The following is a 21,249-nucleotide window of genomic DNA, read 5'->3' as shown; positions in this document are numbered from 1 at the left end:
TCAAAGTCTGCCAACCCCTGGAATAGAGGAACAAATTCAATAACTCTACAAGGAAGCAAACAAGTACAATTAGATTGCTAACTTGTATCATTCCTAAAAATAATTTCTAGAAGGATTAAAGACCTAAATAAGAAAGCCAAACTCTGCAACTTTTAGAAGAAAACAAAGGAGAATGTCTATGTCACTAGAGGAGGTAAAGATTTCTTGTGGGGAAAAAACCCACATAGTGTAAAGAGGAAAAAATTAAATATCTGGCATTAAAATTAGAAACTTCTGCATAATGAAAGACTACAAATAAAGGACAAGCCACAGACTGAAAGCGGTATCTGCAGCACAAATGACAAAACGAGGAGTAGCTTTTATAATACCTAAGAACACTAAAAGACTTACAATCCAACAAAACAGAACATCTATATCCTATTCAGACAAGAAAACGGAAGAGTTAATAAACACATGAAAAGCTGCCCAACTTTAAAATGTAAATTAAAATCACAATGACATACCCTTTCATACTCATAAGACTAGCCAAAAAATAAAAACTCAGATAACAAGTGCTGCAAGGATGTGGAATATCAAGGATTATGCAACAACTCTAAGTATATATTAAGTTTAGAATGTCTCAACAGAGAACTAAACAAAAATTCAAAGAAGCAAAATTGTATATCAAAATCATTTCCAATTCTCTTAAGATTAGCCTCTGATACTGTGACTGAAGGAGTTATGTATTGTGGCTCCAGCCAGACATACGAATTTAGCTATTTGATTTTTAAAAATGAGCCTGCTGTCATAAATTAAATGGTTGCTCTTATCAATAAAACCTCATATACTGCTGTGGATGTTGTACAAATGCCACTCCTAGAAATATACCAGAGAAACTCTCACAAACGTGGCGTTGTCTACTGTAGCACTGTTTATAACAGCAAATAATTAAGAAAAATGAAAACTTGGAAACCTAAAGATATGGATGATGGGAGAATTTAAAAATGCACTGTGCTATACTTATTCATCGAAATATTATACAATAGTTAACATGAATGAATCAAATCTAAAAACGTATCAAGATGAATATACTTAAAATGTGGCATACAGAGCAGAGTGTTTCTCCTACTTTTTTAAACTGCAAAAGAACATGTATAGCATGACACATACATGGTAAAAACTTCTAACGCACCACATGTATATACACATGTTGTAGAAGCAAAAAAGAACAACCCATGGGCAAGAATGACAAAACCAACTCTGGGCAAGTTACCTCCGAAAAAGAAAAAGAAATGAGAGAGGATGGGGAGGAAACGATCTTTAGTTGTCTCTATAATATTTTATTGCTTTAATTTTTTAAAGAAAAACTAGGCTATTAAGAAAAGAAATCACGGCAGGGTGCGGTGGCTCATGCCTGTAATCCCAGCACTTTGGGAGGCCGAGGCAGGCAGATCACCTGAGGTCAGGAGTTCAAGACCAGCCTGACCAACACGGAGAAACCCCGTCTCTACCAAAAATGCAAAATTAGCCAAGCGTGGTGGCACATGCCTGTAATCCCAGCTACTTGGGAGGCCGACGCAGGAGAAATGCTTGAACCTGGGAGATGGAGGCTGTGGTGAGCTGAGATCGTACCATTACACTCCAGCCTAGGCAACAAGAGCAAAACTCAGCCCGCCCCCCTGAAAGAAAGAAAGAAAGAGAGAGAGAGAGAGAGAGAATGAAGGGAGGGAGGGAGGGAGGGAGGGAAGAAAGGAAGGAAGGAAGGAAGGAAGGAAGGAAGGAAGGAAGGAAGGAAGGAAGGAAGGAAGGAAAAAAGATTGCAAAAGTGAAATTTTTGCTTATTTACAGGTAAAGATGAAAGACTTCCTTAATATTTAATTGTAAAATTCTTCATAGTCACTCATTCTCCTTCATCATCAACACCAACAAAGGCTAGAGCCCTCGGTCCTAGTGCCATTCCCAAGCGATCCTGATAGGTGCTACCACATCACCAAGAAAATCCCAGAAAGGCTTGCCAAGATTGTAATGTTTGCATTAATGATTTGGATACACTTTTAAAATGCACAAATTCCAGCTCCAAACATAACTAAAAACCAGGCAGTCTACGACCAACTGGCAAGCAGGCTGGCAAAGACTCATTTCAGCCTATCAGGTAGGAAAAAGAAAATGCATGGACTCTATACCTAAACATCAGAGCATACATTTTAAAATGCAATAAAAAATCCAGACCAAAAATGGTTTTCTCAAGGACACAGAAACAAGAGAGTAGAGAAATAAAACAATACTAACGTCAATAAGTAATAATTATTCCATCAAGACAAATGTTCCCGTTAAACTAAAGTTATGCAATGAGTATACTTGTAAGTACATAGTCAGTTTTAAATTCCCCCAATAAAGCCAGGCACAGTGGCTCACACCTATAATCCTACAGCTTTGGGAGCTAAGGTGAGAGGATCCCTTGAGGCCAGGAGTTGGAGACCAGTCTGGGCAATACAGCAAGACTCCATCTCTACAAAAAATAAAAATAAATTTGCCAAAGATGGTGGCATATGCCTGTAGTTGTAGCTACTAGGGAGGCTGAGGTGAGAAGATTGTCTGAGTCCAGGAATTCAATGCTGCAGTGAACTATGATCACACCACTGCTCTCCAGCCTGGGCAACAAAGTGAGACCCTGTTTCTTAAAATAAAATAAAATAGGCCGGGTGCGGGGGCTCATGCCTGTAATCCCAGCACTTTGGGAGGCTGAGGTGGGTGGATCACGAGGTCAGAAGATCGAGACCATCCTGGCTAACACGGTGATATCTCATCTCTACTAAAAATACAAAAAATTAGCTGGGCGTGGTGGCGGGCGCCTGTAGTCTCAGCTACTCGGGAGGCTAAAGCAGGAGAATGGCGTGAACCTGGGAGGCGGAGCTTGCAGTGAGCCGAGATTGCGCCACTGAACTCCAGCCTGGGCAACAGAGGGAGACTCCGTCTCAAAAAAACTTAATAAATAAATAAAATAAAATAATTCGCAATAAAAAAACAAATTCAAAAAGGCAAAATTATATATCAAAATCCTTTCCAATTCCCTTTAGATTAGCTTCTGATACTGTGACTGAGGGAGTCATACATCACATTTCCATGGCCAGAAATCAGAATTTAGCTACTTGATAAAATAATTAACTTGCTATAAATTACTGTTCCTATCAATATAACTAACGATAAAAAATCATCATTAAACACTAGAGTATTACAATCCTTTGGGCCAGTTTTAGATTTTCTTTAATAGTTCCAAAATGAATAAAAGTCCAAAATGTGGACAGATTTAACTCATTAAATTGCCTTCACTATTATTCACAGAATAAAATCCTTAATTGATTAATGATCTCAGGGTGTCTATCGCCATCTAGTGAACAATCACTTCAATTACCACGTCAGACATTTGACAACTGATACCCCTTTTCTTCATGGTTTAAAAATATATGTCCACTCAGTGCTGTAGGCTTGCCCAATTTCTTTTTTATGCCTCTCTACACACGCACTGAGAACAAACACAAATACAGATGGTATTTCTATAGATTCACAGAGTACTTCTCTGAAACAGTGACTTCATTACTTTTCAATAACGTACACACTGTGAGATCCCTCATACAATTCCTTACCCATTAGCTCATTCCTCTACCACCGAGCAATTCAAAATCATGGAAGAGTTTAAGTGTGAAAGATCACACCTGTGAAAACACAATATTGATGCCCATTTGACACAACTACTAGCACTTTTATTATGCACCTGTTTTAAAAAGTACAATTAGTAATTACTCTGAGTATTCTAGCAGCCATAATACATTTGATTACAGAAATTATTAGGTCGCTAGAGCCAAACCTGCACGATTCCAACAAAACTGAGCAAACACAAAATAGACTTAAAAATAAAAAGGAAAGGGGGGCTTCAAGGCCTCCCAAGGCTGTGTATTTAATCCACATCCAAATGCAAAATTTTATAATCTTTTGCAATGGCAGGCTACCAGGTTTCCTTCTCATTAATTTCCACTTGAACCTTAATCTAATTTATCCCACAAGGACTTTAAAAGCAATGAACTTTTAAGATCTGCAGCTTACTGTATTATTCTGCCCACTCTATCTTGTCACAAAAAATACTAGTTTAATAAGTTACAAAGGTATTCCAAAATCTCAGCACACTGGCTCTCATTTTCACTTCACTCCTGCTACCTCTTTAACAATTAAAAGAAATCAAAGAAAGATGATCACATAGACTACTTTCATCCACCAGTGCTAATAATTATCTCCAATACTTTAACAATCATTTTTATATTAGGAAATAATATTTGTAAGTGACTTTGGATCTTCTTCTAGAATAAGATTTCCTGGGAGAAACTGCGTAATTATTATTTCTCAGTAGCTTCATATTACTTTAAAGGCCTACTTTCCAGAGCTTTATTTATCCTTATTTGAGGGAAAAAGCAAAGGGCAAAGAGAAAAGAGGAAAGCAGAAACCAAGAATTTAAATCACATACAAGTAGTTCTAGATTTGTCTGAAATTCTTTGTTTTTTTAGTGTAGAGAACAGGGTTTTTTTATAGTTCATTTATTAAAGATTTGTTATTATTATATTTTATTTAACAGAAAAATAAAAATTGTGTTTAAACTCCCTATTAAAAATCCAGCTAAGGAAAACCATTGCCCTCAAAATACAATGGATTAGGAGAGTGGGGGAGATCATTGGACAAATTTGGGGCTTATCATTATCAACAGTGCCCTTTCAAGCTTGTGGATTTCTGAGCCAATGCAGAAAATGTAACAACAGGGATTTCCCAACAGCAAGAGGCACTCTCCAAGGGAGTAAATTGTCAACTATTGCCTCTCGTGAGAAACTTAAGAGTAACCTTGATCCAATCTCAATAGTCAACCCATGTATTATCACCCAGTTGGGGCATAGTGAGTGCATTTCCTAATACAAAAATAAGATGGTATTCCCTCAGAAGCCACTGGATACATGTAAAGAAACGAAATTTAAATAATTTTAAAGTAAACTTAGCTTAAGAAACTGAAAACATCCTTCCCTTCCCTCACTTCAGCTAGCCCCTAAAACATCTATATCTGTCTCACATAAAAAAGGCCTGTGTCTTGAGATGGGTACCAAAAATAATGATCTTCCTGTAATAAGAGGTAGAATATAAAGCGGAACCACAGTCATAAAAGACATCTTGAGATGGAAGAGACAACCCTACTGTACTAAAAGGATTTACATTCAAAATAGCCACTTGTTATACTTTATCTCTTTGAGTTTTAATTTCCTCATCTAAAAAATGAGAACATTATTATCTATTTCAAAGGATTCTTGTGTAATTTCAGTGAAATAATGCATAAGAAAGCTTCTATCACATCACTGGTGTTCAATACATGTTTTGCTCTTCGTCACTGTGCCCTGAGCCAAATCTTTGAGATAGGGTTGCCAACACAAGAGTGATTCTGAACATCCTGACGTTTATTTCACATACCAGTTAGATCTGCACTGTCCAACACAGTAGCCACTAGCTACATTTGTCTATTTAAGTTTAAATTCATTTTAATTATAATTAAAGCAATCTAAAAATCCAGTTCCTCAGCCAGTTGGCACTAGCCAGATACCAAGTGCTCACTGGCCACTTGTGGCTAGAGACTACAGCACCGGATAGTGCAGATGGAGAACATTTTCATCATCATAAAGTTCTACTGGACAGAGCTGGTCTAAACTCTAAAGCAGGGGTCAGCAAACTTTTTTTCTAAAAAAGGCCAGAGAGTAAATATATCAGGCTTTGCGGGCCATATGAGCCTCCATCTTTTCTACTCGGCTCTGCTCTCATAACACAAAAGCAGCCACAGATGATACATAAATAAATGAGCTTAGCTCTGTTCCAATAGAATATTATTTACAAAAATAGATGGCAGACGCATCTGGCCCAATGGCCATCATTTGCCGACCCCTGCTCTAGAGCATTCAGAGTCCAGACGCCCCATTATAAGCATTTTTCCCATGACCACTACCTACCTCCTTTAAGACTAAATAGTCTTAAACCCATAGACAGGTAGTTAAATGGAATTTAATATTCAGCATAACTATTCTTTTACAAATTAAGAAAAACCCACGCACATAAGGCTAAAACAGTTGAAGCTTACAGTGTTCATAAAGTGACGGTACCTAAATTCTATTTGGTATCTGGACCATCTTATTAAAGCCAGTAACTCTCAATCCATAAATCCTGTCTTGACATATTCCTGGAATTCTGGATTTATACATCCAATGGCCTCCTTATTATGCCTGGAGATCTACTACTAATGCCAAAGGCAACACATCCACGACAGAACTCTTAATCCTTCTTTCCCAGTTTCCTCCATCTTAGTAAAAGGCTCTACTAGCTATCTTCCTGATTTCTACCTTTCACTCACACTCCAAGCTAATCCATCAGCCAAAAAAAAAAAAAAAAAGCTTTCTTACGTCATTTAGGTCTCATTCATGTCACCTCCTCAAAAAAGCCTTCCCTGACCAATCTAAACTAGCCATCTAAACATTCTCTAGCCCACCACCCTGTTTTATCTACAGAGCATTTACTTCTATCATATTTTCTCAGTTATTTCTTATACATGTTTATTTACTTATTTACAGTCTGTTTTCCCAAACCACCCTCTCTCCACCCCACATTCCCAACCCATGTCGTCCCCACCCCCAAACCCCTCCCATTCTGGGTAGAAGGTAAGCCTCATTACAGGGATCTTTTATGTCTTGCTTGACGTTCTATCCTGAGAACCTAGAACAATGCCTGGCATGTAGTAGATGTTCAATAATACACACACACACACACACACACACACACACACACACAAATTAATGAATCCTTATTTAAATGCCTATTTGTCTCAAACCTGTCATCCAAAGAGAGGGGTACTGTATTTGATGCTGTATAACTAGGTAATAAACTTGACTCTCCCACACTATAACATGTATAGTTAAAAATACTCTCATATCTAGAGATGTGAATGTTATTATGCCATTTACCTCCCTTCCTTTGTATGTCACCAAGGCAGCCAGTGGTTTGGCGTAAAATCTGCTATAGGAAAATCCCAGGCAACCATACATACTGTTCGCTGTGAGCTTCAAAGCCTTCTGTCGAATGTCATACTGCAGGCCACACAGAACAAAAGACAAAACAACAACATTTACAGATGCTTAAGCATTACATTAGATGTCTTTCTAGATCTCCAATAAAAAGGGAAACCCTCAATATCCCTGAATAAAAAAGAATTAACATACTCAACCCATTCTCCTGGATCCATGATTCCCTAACCTCCTAGAAGCAGCAAGTAAACACAGACTCCAAAGCTCCCAGGAGCTAGAGGTATCTTGCTCAGATACAACCTTTGTAAACAAAGGTGGCTTCCATTCTGAGGCACTCTAGTATTTTTAAATGGTCACCTACCCACAAACTTAAAATAAGTACCTGCATTTGCACAGCATCCTGTTTACTCATAAATAATCAAACTGTAAAAGCGGAGACTGTCACTCAAATGTTTCTTAGTGAAAAGATATACCTGAAGAATAAGGTCTGGATTTAAGTCTTGCTGTTTCATTAGCTGTTTGACTTGTTTTCTCCGTTCTACCAGTTTCCGGATCTCTCTGGGCAAAATGCCCATTTCTAAGCTTGGATCTGGCAATTCAGGGATTTGTTCTTGTTCTCCATCCTGATAAACACAACAAATTTCACACAAATCAAACTTTTGTGAAATAAATTTCTACAGTAATATTTTATAGGAGCTTTCCCCCATGATCACATCTTGAAAAGCTATTATCTTATATAAGGTCAACAATGCATGAGTAGTATAAGAAAGAGCTGAGAGAGTTGTAGAACAGGTCACCATTGCCCTCTTCTTTCCCAATTATATTAGGCTGTCATTCCCACTATCTCCCACCCCTGTAGTTAGACACAAATTTAGATTTCATTTAAAGGGATACATTTTTACACATGCTATCTCTCTTCCACAAGACTGGAGAACAATATGTTTGGTGAAATTGTTTTTAAAATACAAACACTAACACCTCCAGGATTAAAAAAACAAACAACCAGCAGCTAAACTACTATTTTAAATCATTTTTACTACCAAACAAAATGCTATAGAATTTGAAAACTATGGAGAATCATAGCAATTATTGTAAACGCTCTAGACTAAAAATAAAAAGCTAATAAATCAGCAAATTTAAGAGTTCGGAGCAGCCAGGAGCAGTGGCTGACATCTATAATCTCAGCACTTTGGGAGGCCGAGGCGGGTGGATCACCTGAGGTTGGGAGTTCAAGACCAGCCTGACCAACATGGAGAAACCCCATCTCTACTAAAAATACAAAATTAGTTAGGCGTGGTGGCGTATGCCTGTAATCCCAGCTACTCGGGAGGCTGAGGCAAGAGAATTGCTTGAACCTGGGAGGCGGAGGTTGCAGTGAGCCAAAATCACAACATTGCACTCCAGCCTGGGCAACAAGAGCGAAACTCCATCTCAAAAAAAAAAAAAAAAAAAAAAAAAAAGTTTGGAGCACATTTAAATAGGCCATGACATTTCTAAAAAGTAATACATATATATCCCTTAACATTTATGTAGTACCTTTTACCTACAAATTGCTATGCAATCGACAGAAGAATAGCAACATTTCAGAAAAGCAACCAGCAGTCTTCTTATATTAAAATTTACAGGAGGAAAAAGCAGGGGAAGCATTAGACCATTTTTCTCAAGCCTCCATTAATTCTATTAACAGCTACAAAGAAAAAAGCCAGGCACATTTGCCCTTTCAAAGGTTCAGAAATAAAAATAAACCTCTTGGTTTAAAGTACATCAAGTCAATGCCATTTGATAACCTAGCCTTTACAAAGCATCTGATTTTATAGAGATCAATATCTTCAAGTGAACGCTCTTACAATAGTAATAGGGACCTATTGTTTTCGAATATAAGATGATGATAGTAAATCTATTAAAGAGATCCTGGTACACATTCCAATTTATTTACAGCAACTATGAAAGTCAGATAAAAAGTAAACTGAAAGGATGTAGAGTCAGGAAATTTACAATCTACTCCTAGCTCTACAACTACTACCTGTGTGACCCTAACTGTCCTGAGGTACCATGCATGAAAATGATTCAGATCTATAAATTGCTACATGTATAGTATTTCTTAGATGACCTCTGAGGTCCCTTCCAACTCCAAAATGATTCTATTTTTTTTTTTTTTTTTGAGACGGAGTCTCGCTCTGTTGCCCACGCTGGAGTGCAGTGGCACAATCTGGGCTCACTGCAAGCTCCGCCTCCTGAGTAGCTGGGACTACAGGCGCCCACCACCACGCCCGGCTAATTTTTTGTATTTTTAGTAGAGACAGGGTTTCACTGTGTTAGCCAGGATGGTCTCGATCTCCTGACCTCGTGATCCACCCGCCTCGGCCTCCCACAGTGCTGGGATTACAGGCGTGAGCCACCGCGCCCGGCCTCAAAATGATTCTATTATATATCCAGAATCCAAGCTGTAAAGCTCCAATAAGCAAAATGGTGGTGGGCAGAGGCTAAATAATATTAATTATCACCATGCTGGCACAGTAGCAGAGCAGAGCTCAAATATTAATTGAATGCAGTCATACCTTTTGGGGATGTCTACCCAGTATATTCTCTGTAAAAGTATCCACTAGTCCCACAGAAAGGCCCACCCTTAGCAGCCAGATTTGTACCCTGTGAACCTACTCTTGTGGTCACAGGTAACAGGGACCTGGGGCGCTAACCAACCTAGGCAAACCTATCGGATTCTCTCTTCTGGGAATATGAAATTGAGATTGAAAAACAGGTCCTAAGCTTGTGGTGAGAACTAAAGGACATATAAATTCAGGAGCTAGAGGGCAACCAGACATCTTCTGCCATGTATTTAAAAAAATTACAAAAAAGAACAAAATGTTGTATATGTATATACACCTACACATACACCACACATGCATATAAAATGGAATATTATTCAGCAACACAAACGAATAAAGTACTAGTACATTCTACAAAATGGATGAACCTTGAAAACATTATAAGTGAAATAAGCCAGATACCGAAAGGCCATATATTGTATGATTCTATTTATGAGATGTCCAGAATACACAAATCTATACAAGCAAAAAGATTAGTAGTTGCCTAGAGATGGAAGGGATAGGGGATTGAGGGAGGTGACAGCTAAAAGGTTTATTTGGGGAATAATGAAAATATCCTAAAACTGGTTGTGATGATGGCTGCAAACTCTGGGAATACACTAAAAGCCACTGAACTACACACTTTTAACAGGTGAATTATCTGGTATATGAATAATACCACAATAAAACTATTTTAAAAAGACACAGATCTTCCTTCTTTAAGCAATTCTTTTAAACTCGATTTCAAGAGTCCCAGGTTAAATACAAACCTCTGTAACTTTCTGTGCCTCTGAAGCAACTCTTTGTACTGTTGTAAAACAAATGTTAAATTCCTGAATGATGGAAGGATATAGACTGTTGAAGTCCAGAAGCAAAATGAACTTATCATAAAAACCTGAAATTAAAAAGCCACGTCATAAAAAGTCTAAAGAAAAGCAGAATTGTCAAAACATCATTATTAAAAGCACTATAAGTATATTAGAAACTACATACTATCCACATACACTATCCAGAGCTGTGAGACAGACAAAAAGGGAAAAAAAGAATCAACTACTGTTCTATAAAATAATGCGAATTAGTGAAAAGCCAGATCACAAAAGAGGGAGAAAAAGATCCTGTCTCTCTTTAGAACCAGCTACAACCAGTCCTTTCCCCAGCTGCCCCCAAAGCACACCATTATCATGAGCAAATACCTTCCCAATCAGGTATCTGAGAGGTGTCACATCCATTTTAAAAAAAAAAAGTTCAACTCTCCTTCAAAGCAAGAATTCTTTGAAGAATTCCCCTACCTACTCTCCCACTCCCACCCCAAATAAAACCAAGTGAGTGGTTTGTTTGTTTATTTATTTATCTATTTATTTGAGACGGAGTCTCACTCTGTCTCCATGATGGAGTGCCGTGGCGCAATCTCGGCTCACTGCAACCTCTGCCTCCCGGGTTCAAGCGACTCCCCTGCCTCAGCCTCCCGAATAGCTGGGACTACAGGCGTGCACCACCATGCCCGGCTAATTTTTTGTATTTTAGTAGACATGGGGTTTCACCATGTTGGCCAGGATGGTCTCGATCTCCTGACCTCGTGATCTGCCTGACTCAGCCTCCCAAAGTGCTGGGATTACAGGTGTGAGCCACCATGCCTGGCCGAGTAATTTATTCTTTTACAACAGCTTCAAAATATAAAATGGACAGCACACTTACCTGTACAAAAACTGAGCTAAAATCAAACAAGAGACACATATATATAAATGTCAGTAGTGGAACGACCCACCCTTTTTACTTGCAAAGGATGAACAGAAAGCTACTATATTTCTGTAGGACATTTACAAAGAGTTATCTTCACCGTGAGAAGAAACTGAATAAAAATAAATGTCCACTATTAAGACAGTAATAATTGCAAACACATAAGATAGTTTATTCTGTGTCCAGTATCATACTAATTTATCCTTAAATCCCTGTGTGGTAGATATTACTCTTATCTCTATTTTACAGAAGAAACTGAAGCTTACAGAGGTTAAACAGGCAGTCCAAGATCACACTGAATTCAAACCCAGACCTACATAACACCAAGTACTAGTGCTCCATTTCATTATAACTAATAATAAAATCACTTTTGTCAAAAATGTCTCCTATTCAGAATTAACTTACTGGATAAAATTCACATTAATTCCTTCACAACAATGTGAATATTCTTAACACTACTACTGAACTGTACACTTGGGAATGGATGAAATGGTTTTTTTTAATACAAAAAATTAGCTGGGTATGGTGGCACACACCTGTAGTCCCAGCGACTTAGGACGCTGAGGCAGGAGGATCACTTGAACCCAAGAGGTGAAGGCTGAAGTGAGTAGAGATCACACCACTGCACTCCAGCCTCGGCAACAGAGTAAAACTCTGTCTCCAAAAAAAAAAAAAAAGTTTTTTATTTTTATTTTTTTAAAGATTATTTCTAGCTCTGTGTACCACAAAACATCTTTGCCATTCATGACAATAGGGAAAAGGTATTCTGTTAAAGTTAAATTTGGTGGTTATTGTCTGTATTCTTTAACTTTGCTGTCAACTGAACTGGTCAGGACAAACAGCTATCTATGTACTGGACAGCTACCTATCTATTGGACAAACTACGCTTACAGACCAAACCCAACCTACTGCTTATTTTTGTACCATCCATGAGCTTAAGTATGGTTTTTACATTTTTAAATGGCTGGAAAAAAATCAAAAACAGTATTTCATGACCTATGAAAACTATATGAAATTTAAATCTCAATGTCTATAAATATTTCATTGGAACACAGCATAACAAAATTCACATTAAGTCTATGTCAGGTGACTGGCAACCAAGATTTTCACATGAATCAAAGATAAAAGTCATGAGACCTATTTGCTGACCTGTAAGATATAATTCAGGTCTTCTAGTTTCTCAAGCCTAGATCCACATTAAGAAACTCCTTAATATTGGGAGAAAACCAATTCACTGCCCAGCCTTACCAACTTTGGGGTCCAAAACCAAGCCTCCAGCATAAGCTGCTTTCTTACGTCCTTTCTTATATTTATTGGTATCTCCATCAATTTCTTCATCTTCATCTCCCTAATATCAAATGGAAAGATAGCTTCACCACTAATTAACTAATTTAAAATTTTGATGATTCTCTCTTTTCCAATTGCAGGACTTAGTTCTAACAAACATTTCAGTTACTGGTCCTAACTGTTGGGAAAGACAGTTATTGTAATATGTTCATGAATCCAAATGAATTCCAAGCATAGTAATTTCTTAAACAAATACTACATCCTGAGTTAACAAATACAAAAATTTTATCTTTATGTTTCTGAATTTACAGAATTTCATATTTTTAAATCAATGAATATCGAAAAATACCACTTTTCATATTATACAAAATTTGAGATTATAAAACAGCCCTCTTAAAATCACTACTCTAATATTCATGATGTAAAAACATAAAATGCTTCATGTAGACATTATCATTATCCCTATTATTAATATGGACACCATAAAATAAGTACATCCATATACTGAAAATCCATTCCTAAGTAGTTTATTACTGGCCAACATTCAATAACTCAGCAGAAGTTAAAGTCCTCTAAATGAATATTCCCTATACCAATTTTGATAATGTACACTAAAAAACAAGCAAATATGAGAACCTGAATCAAATTTTAACATTCAATTCCCATTTCTGAATTAATTAATATCAGTGCTAATAAAACAGTAGCTAAACTAAGTTTTAGTTCCAAAGTGATGGAGGCTACTTCAGAAACCTGACTGTGGGTGACCTTGGTCATACTAGTACAGAAAAATGCAACACAAAAATAAAGGCTCATAGGGTTTAAGAAAATAAAAAGTTTAACTGGCATTTATCTTTGGATAGGGCTAAGGTGCCAGAACACATTCCGTGTATGGTCACCCATCAGAGAGGTCTAATGCTTCCCTCAAAGAATTTCATATTTCACAAATAATTTTGCCTGCACAAAGTGCATTTTCCTTTTACAAAGTGGAAAAGGAAATGACCACACAAAAACAAGGGAATAAACTTGACATGGTTTCTACAGTACACAAGGGATTAGCTATTTTGAAAGCAGATGTTATCACAGAAAAAAAGGCTATCTAAGTATTAAAAAAAGGGGGGGGGTAAATAGGTATTAAAAAGGGAGGGGGTAAGAGAAAACAAAATACTACACAGTTTTGGACCCACCAGTTTTTGCTGAGGCTTTCTGAAAATCTGCTTGTCAGGCACAATATAGTTGTTTTCGTAAAATGCATGAAGCAACAAGAACTCGTTACGCTCGGATCGTCCACCCATCAGCGTCCTGGACTATTAAATGGAATTTATTTTTTAAATTTGAGCTCAAAACCACAACTAACAAAAGCAACTTTGAGTCAGTAAGTTTAGTCACAGCACCTCCTTTAAAACTATTCCTAATAACGGGCTGTTTTTTAAAAAAGGTACTAAATTATTCCTAACGTTTTCTTTAAGCATTATAGTTAAAGGAGACAAAGACAGCTTAAAATATTGACAACTTGGCTATTTATTTACTCCCAAATGGACCATTCCACTAAACAGACACATCCAGATGTTAGAGAGATGATCCGTATGTTCGCCCAAATTTCAACACGCTGCACCTGGCATTCCTCCCCTTCTCCCAACCAGTTCTTCCTTTTACAAAAGAAATACAGCTTTCGGAATCTAAGTTACTCATTTTATAAGCATGCATCTAGACTCATTATCATATAACAACTACCCCAAGCAAATACTGAATCCAACAGGAAATGCTTTTTCCCCCTTTCTAAGTTAAATTTACCATAATGTTCCCAGCGATGTTAGTGATCTGCAATGCTAATGGAAGAACATTTAGCTCACACATGATCTGCAAAATGAACTTGGCATCTTTCCAGGTGTGTTCCAACAGGTATAACAGTTGAGAAGATTCACTGTACAGAAAAGTAAGAATGAAACAGAATCAAGTAATTAAAAGAAACAATGCCTATAATCAGAACTTCACAAAATATTACAAGGAATTTTGGGTATAAGTAAATTCAGAGCAACAGCACCTTGGCTTCAGAAACAATTTAAAATAAGGTCAGTATGTAACCAGGAATTCATTCATACCATTGATCCCAATGCTTTTCTCCAAAACACAGACACACACACACACACAAAATCCCTTAAGGAAAAACTGAAGTAATACAATAATTACAAGCCTGAAAACTATCTAAATCCTTTCATTCATTCCATCCAGTGAGTATATATTGCGTGCTTACTATGTGCCAGGCATTGGCTGTGACCAAAACAAACAAAATTTCCTTTCCTCCTGGAGCTTATGTCCTCATGGGGGAGACAGAGTATAAAAAAGACAAAGAAATTAAGTATACAGTATGTTATATAATGTTAAAAGTTAAGCAATGGGAATATTAAGTATCAGAAGCAGAGACTGAAATTTTTGTTAGGAAATAGTGGAAGATTTCACTGAGAATAAAGATCTGGAAGAGGTGAAGGAGCAAGACTTATGGAAAGAGCATTCCAGGCAGACAGGATAGCACACTTAAAAGCCCTGAGCTGCATGCAAATCTGACAGTTCCAGGGCTAGGAAAGAGGCCAATATGGCTAGATCAGAGAGAATGATGGAAAGAGCAGTAGGAGATAATGACAGAGTTAACAACATAGAGACACATTGTAAAGGACCTTGTAAGTAAAAATAAGGACTTTAGTTTTTACTCTGAATGAAACAGAGTCACTGGAAGATTCTGAGCAGAGTATCACATATGACTTGATTTTAGCAGGATAACTCTGGTTCTGGATTGAGAATCGACCACAAGGGGGAAAGGGCAAAAGTAGGAGATAGGCATATTAACCCAGTAATCCAGGGGAAAGAGGATAGCAGCTTAGACAGGATGGGTCCAATGGAGTTGAAAAGAAGTGGTCAGACTTAGATATATTTAGAATATAGAACTGACAGGATACCTGATGCATCTAGTGTGGGATATCAGAGAGAGGAATTAAAGATGCCTCAGAGATTTTGGGCTAAGTAAGACTCTGGAAGTTTCCAGTGATAATGGAAAAACACATTTATTAATTTAGTAAGGAAAGACTACAGGAAGAACCTAGGATCGATCAGAGCTCAGTTTTGAACAAGCTGGGAGTTCACATTAGATATCAAGTAAAATAGGTAAAATAGATACACTGAGTCTGGAATTTAGGGAGGTCTAACCTGAAGATACACAGGTGGGAGGCATAGGCATCCACATGGTATTTAAATTCCTAAGACTCAATGAGATCACCTAGAGAGGGAGCAAAGTCAGAAAAGAGAAGTCCAAGGAAGAACTCAGGAAGAACTAGCAGGAATGAATGAGAGATGGTCAGAGGAGTAGGAGGAAGAAATAAGCAAGCAATACCTCTAACTTAATGATTGCTCAGTTTTTATATTTCTAAAATATCTACCCTAATTCCTGAATAAATGAATTAAGAGTAGAAATCTAAATCCAAACTACTGTTAGGAAACATCAAGATAGTGTTAACACAGGTGAGGGAGATGGAGATAAACTGATCAATTACAATAATTCAAGAGGTAAACTAGTTCAAATTATGAAAATAGTGGAAACAATTTCCCCTCTACAGCACCACTGGCTCATGTCCCTCCAGACTAAGGATAGTACTAGCGTCCTGCTGTTGTTAATTTCAAGACAGATGAATTCTGAAGAATCTAGGATCGTACCTGTACATATTTCGTATATCTTCCGTTGGGATTACAACCCTTTCAGTTTTTAGAATCTGCTGAACAAGTTCAGACAGATGGTAGCTTTTACAACGAATCAATTCCTTTGCTGAAATTTCCACATCACAGATCATTCGACCACAGGTAGCATTTCTTTCACCAAATCCACTCCGGCCCTACGAGATGGGAACAAAAAGCAAATTTCATGAAAGAGCAGACACTGAGAACATTTCTTTCTAACATATTTTGATGCTGGCCCAAAATTATGATAAAACTCTCATTCTTCCATTTATCAATCAAATATTTTTGAACATTTACTATGTATCTGACATTATTCTAGGCACTCAGGATACGGCAGTGATCAAAACAGAAAGTATTCCTGGCCTCATTTGAAATATATAATAAAAAACAGACATCATAAGCAAGAAATTATATAGTTTTAGGAGGTAACAAGTATATGGAAAATGGGAAAACAGAGCAGGGTGAGGGGTACAAGGAATATGAGGGGACTGCATCTTAAATAGGGCAATGGGGCAATGGGGGCAAAGAAAATCTTGAAGGGGGTAAAAAGCTAAGCAAGTATTCAGATGAAGTGCTAATAACAACTCTACCACCTTAAAGATATGAGTAAGAAAAGAAGCAAGAGCAGTGGCCCCAACTTTGATCTGTAGTGGCAGAATCCTCTAGAGAACATTATGAAAAAGGTATGGATTCCTAACTTATCTGATGAGGCAACATGTCCATTTTATTTATAAGCTTTAAGAAAAATAAGATTTCAAGCACTGAGCAGTATCAGGTTTAGAAGAAGGTGCTTCACACAAAAATTGCAAAAACCTTCATACATGAAGCAAGCAGGTAGAATGAAAAGTACACACTGGCTTTAAGTCACCCAGGCCTGGGTTCAAATCTCAGTTGTTCCCCCTTACTAGTTACATGATCCAGAACAAGTTATGTTACCCCTATGAGACTGTCTATAAAATAAAACTGGAGTTGTCATGAGAGGTAACTAACACAGAAAGCACTAGTTCATTGCCTTCTTTTTTCCTTTTTTTAAATTACAAGATATCATCAAGCAATATTGCATTCTTATACAACCAACATCAATTCTCCTCCATTCATTCTTCCCATCTTCTTCCTAAATGATAACACTCAACGATTTCTGAACCCTGCAACCTTGCCCTAAGGGCTGTCACTTCAGGAATGACAAAGTGAAGGTAACATGTATGTGCTGTCTTTGTTCACTATTCCTAGATTCTAGCTGATGATTTTAAAAACTACCAGAGGCTTTTACGAATAATATGCTGAATTCAAAGGAAAAGATGTTTAGTGCCAAAGTTAAAATGTACTGAAGTTCCTATAACAAGATAACCAATTCCTATTTTAAAAAGTATAGTGTGTTCCCTGGTAGCTACCCCACATTAAAATAAATAAATAAATAAGATTTTGAAAATTATTATTACCCCAAGCTTTGGCATGTTGGATCGCTTCAGTCGACCTATCTTGGACCAGTGAGGAGCTTTGCACACATTAATTCTCTGCAGTAGAACTTCCAGTTCAAACCCATAAATATTATGACCCTAGTCAGAAAAAGAAGGCAGCTGATAATGTTATAACAAATGCAAATTAGAGGATTTATCTTCATACGCACAGAATTTCTTTGCCCTTTCTTTTTCTAGTCTCTAATTGAAGACATCATGCACTTACCTCCAATTGGGGGTCCTTTCTTCTTCAGGAATTTATTCATCAGCAGCATTCATTAGCCTTGACATTAACAAGGCTGCTAAGCAGATTGCTGGAATAAACTTTATTTCATCCTAATTGATGCAAGGCTCATATGATGTATTTTAATTTGCAACTCATGCCTCACAGTCTCGGAGGCAAATGCAAATTTAATGTCCCATACTTTTCATGTGATCGGTAAAAGCTAAATTCAAATAATTCCATTTTGCTTCCTTAAAAACATAGAACCTGCCTGTGTTGTATGACAGTTTATGCAAGACTTCTTCAAAAGCTCAGGAACTGCATTTAGCTTCTTTTTTAAAAATTAAGTTCAAACACTACTGATTTAGACTCATAAGTGATATACAACAAGATAAATATATAATACCACTAAATAGTTCAAATAAGAAACTTGTTAAAAATGAAGAAACTATATAGAGTAGAAACTATCTCAAAAATGCAACTAGATTTCATTTCCATAATTTCCAACATGTGAACATGATTCACTTGCCTATGTTTATCAAAACTTAGATCAAATTTAAAATAATTCACATCAATAAATATGCTTGTTATTAAACTTAATTAAAACTATATACCACTACTTAGAGTAGTCAAAATCACAGAAACAAAAAGTAGAATGGTGGTTGCCAGGGGCTGAGGGAATGGGAAGTTAATGAGTACAGTGTTTCAGTTTTACAAGATGAAAAGAGTTACAGAGGTGGATGGTGGTGATGGCTGCATAACATTATGAGTGTAGTTAATACCATTGAACTGTATACTATAAAATGGTCAACATAGTTAATTTTATGTTATGTGTATTTTACCACTAGATATTTACAGCAGTTTTGCTTATTAAATTAGAAGACCCAAAGGCCTGGAGGAGGTCTCACTTACAAATTATAATACCTAGAATTAGGGACCCAAAATTCATGTCAGAATTCCATCTTACATCTAGATTTCTCATGCATAGACTTGGCTCTAACACTGGAAGCCAGACCAGGTTTCCCAGGCTTCATGGCATCTCCTTGGGGTCCAAGACACTGTTGTTATTGGAGGCTGACTGAGGGCCTGGTGCTGAGACAGAATGTCACAGTACAACACTGTGGACAGAATCTTTTTGGAACTTTAAAGATAGGTCTTGAAATATCATAAGGGAAGTTGGTGCAGAGATATCGTTTCCAATCCACAGGAACTCAGGATGCTAGCCATACAGTAGCCAAATAAGGGTATCCAAGAGTAAAAATGAATGTAGGGAAGAATACGGCAAACACTTTTGTAAGACTTCAATGTACCCAAATTACCCATATCACATCCAAAATATAGGCATTTATAGCCTACATTCTGAAAAAAAACAAAAATAATGATTGATCCATTAACCTAGAAAAAAGACAAATGAAGGAATTCCATATTCTATAAACTAGAAAGGCCAGAGGATATATAAAGCAAAATGTTGCTTTACGACTCTCAGGTATTGGGGCAAAAAATGGCTCAATGAATTATTAGCTCAAGCTGTCTAGTGGGGACATACTGGATCGTCAAGAGAAAAATCAATTCCGAGCCCTGAGTTTTCAAAGGAATATGTCATAGAGATCCACTGAACTCATAAAATTAAAATACTTAGTTTTATGACTTGCACCAAACCAAGGGAATTAATAAACTCCTGTGACCACTATATAACTACTAAGTCAAGATTTTGGCGATAACTCCGTTTGTACAGATTTACTTACTTATGTGCTGGTCTCTAAGCATAAATAGCCAGACAATCCTTAACTTCAACACTAAGTCATGGGTTGCTTTTATACTAGAGAAAAAAAAAACTATCTTGCAGTGGGCTTGTTATTTTTTTCTCCTATTAGCAGCAATTCCCACCAGTCCACAGAATCATTTCACTCTGAAAAGATTGTTTGCTGCTCGAAAGCACCAATAAAGTCATACTGAAAAGAACTAAGAAATGAAGAGCTTCCCCACAACATGATCAAACATCTACTCACCACAATGATATCAGGATCAATTTTGTGAACTTTTGCAAGGAAAAAACCTAGCAGTGTTCTTTCTGTTGCAGCAACCTCAACCTTCACATTCTGTTAGATAAAAACACATCAGTCACTGACGACTCTTTACTGTCAGCAAGTACTGTACCTTGGCTTCTTGTTCAACTATGGTAAGATTTCTTAGGGTTAAAAGACACCATTCATTTCAAAATTAAACGTAGCAATGAAATTCCTGATTCTAGGTTTCATAGTAATAATTGCAAAGTCTCTGAGGAGCTCATTCTAGTAATAAGCATGTGAATAAAGCAAAAGTTTAAGCATTGAGCAACATAAAATACAGAAATGTCCCTCCACAGGGACATGCTTGTGCATCTGGACACATTCAGAGCATATGAATCAGAGTACCTATCAAAAACATACTTTCCTACATAATCCCTGGTAGATTTCACTGTTTATGTATTTACTGGGCAAAGAAATTCTAAGGATTGTATAAAATAATTCCAAATGGTAAGATAAGAACTGATAAATAAGAAACTAGACTAAAAAAAACATATTTAAGAATTATAAGTGACTGGGCGCAGTGGCTCACACCTGTAATCCCAGCACTTTGGGAGACCGAAACGGGTGGATCACCTGAGGTCAGGAGTTCGAGACCAGCCTGACCAACATGGTGAAACCCTGTCTCTACTAAAAATACAAAATTAGCCGGGCGTGATGGCACGTGCCTGTAATCCCAGCTACTTGGGAGGCTGAGGCAAGAGAATTGCTTGAAACTGGGAGGTGGAGGTTGCAGTGAGCGGAGATTGTGTCATTGCACTCCAGCCTGGGCAACAAGAGCAAAACTCCGTCTCAAAAAATAAAAATAAAAAGAATTATAAGTGTTTTAAGCATAAACAAAACCTATCTTCACACAAAAGGCTTCTATTTGGATTAGTGATTATAAATCAGGTATTCAAAAGATCCACTCATTAAAAATCTCTAAAAATGGAAGTTGATGGTTATATGTTTTCTACAACTAGGTCAGTTTAAAAATGTCAGTTTGGCTGGGCACGGTGGCTCACACCTGTAATTCCAGCATTTTGGGAGGCCGAGGCGGGTGAATCACTTGAGGTCAGGAGCTTGAGACCATCCTGGTCAATACGGTGAAACCCTGT

General features: G+C 37.2%; 1 protein-coding gene and 1 non-coding gene across 7 annotated transcripts in view; both read right to left on the bottom strand.

The window, feature by feature from the left end:
* POLA1 (DNA polymerase alpha 1, catalytic subunit) overlaps positions 1–21,249 on the bottom strand; it is a 307,953-nt gene that overhangs the window by 246,903 nt on the left and 39,801 nt on the right. For all 6 annotated transcript variants that reach the window (XR_012430381.1, XR_012430382.1, XM_005593197.4 and 3 more), the window contains 9 exons: positions 20,096–20,185; positions 17,846–17,962; positions 16,386–16,561; positions 14,475–14,604; positions 13,868–13,987; positions 12,645–12,744; positions 10,430–10,554; positions 7,548–7,697; positions 7,015–7,137 (listed from right to left, as the gene is read on the bottom strand). Coding sequence is in view for 4 of the 6 variants with exons in the window: in XM_005593197.4 (XP_005593254.1) it covers positions 7,015–7,137; positions 7,548–7,697; positions 10,430–10,554; positions 12,645–12,744; positions 13,868–13,987; positions 14,475–14,604; positions 16,386–16,561; positions 17,846–17,962; positions 20,096–20,185 (1,131 nt within the window). In the remaining 2 variants the exon portion in view is untranslated. The remainder of the gene's footprint in view (positions 1–7,014; positions 7,138–7,547; positions 7,698–10,429; positions 10,555–12,644; positions 12,745–13,867; positions 13,988–14,474; positions 14,605–16,385; positions 16,562–17,845; positions 17,963–20,095; positions 20,186–21,249) is intronic.
* LOC123571494 (small Cajal body-specific RNA 24) lies at positions 11,400–11,529 on the bottom strand. Its single transcript, XR_006695650.1, has one exon.

The sequence above is a fragment of the Macaca fascicularis genome, chromosome X (genome assembly GCF_037993035.2).
Source record: "Macaca fascicularis isolate 582-1 chromosome X, T2T-MFA8v1.1".
NCBI lineage: Eukaryota > Metazoa > Chordata > Mammalia > Primates > Cercopithecidae > Macaca > Macaca fascicularis.
This window is presented reverse-complemented; position numbering and strand designations above follow the sequence as displayed.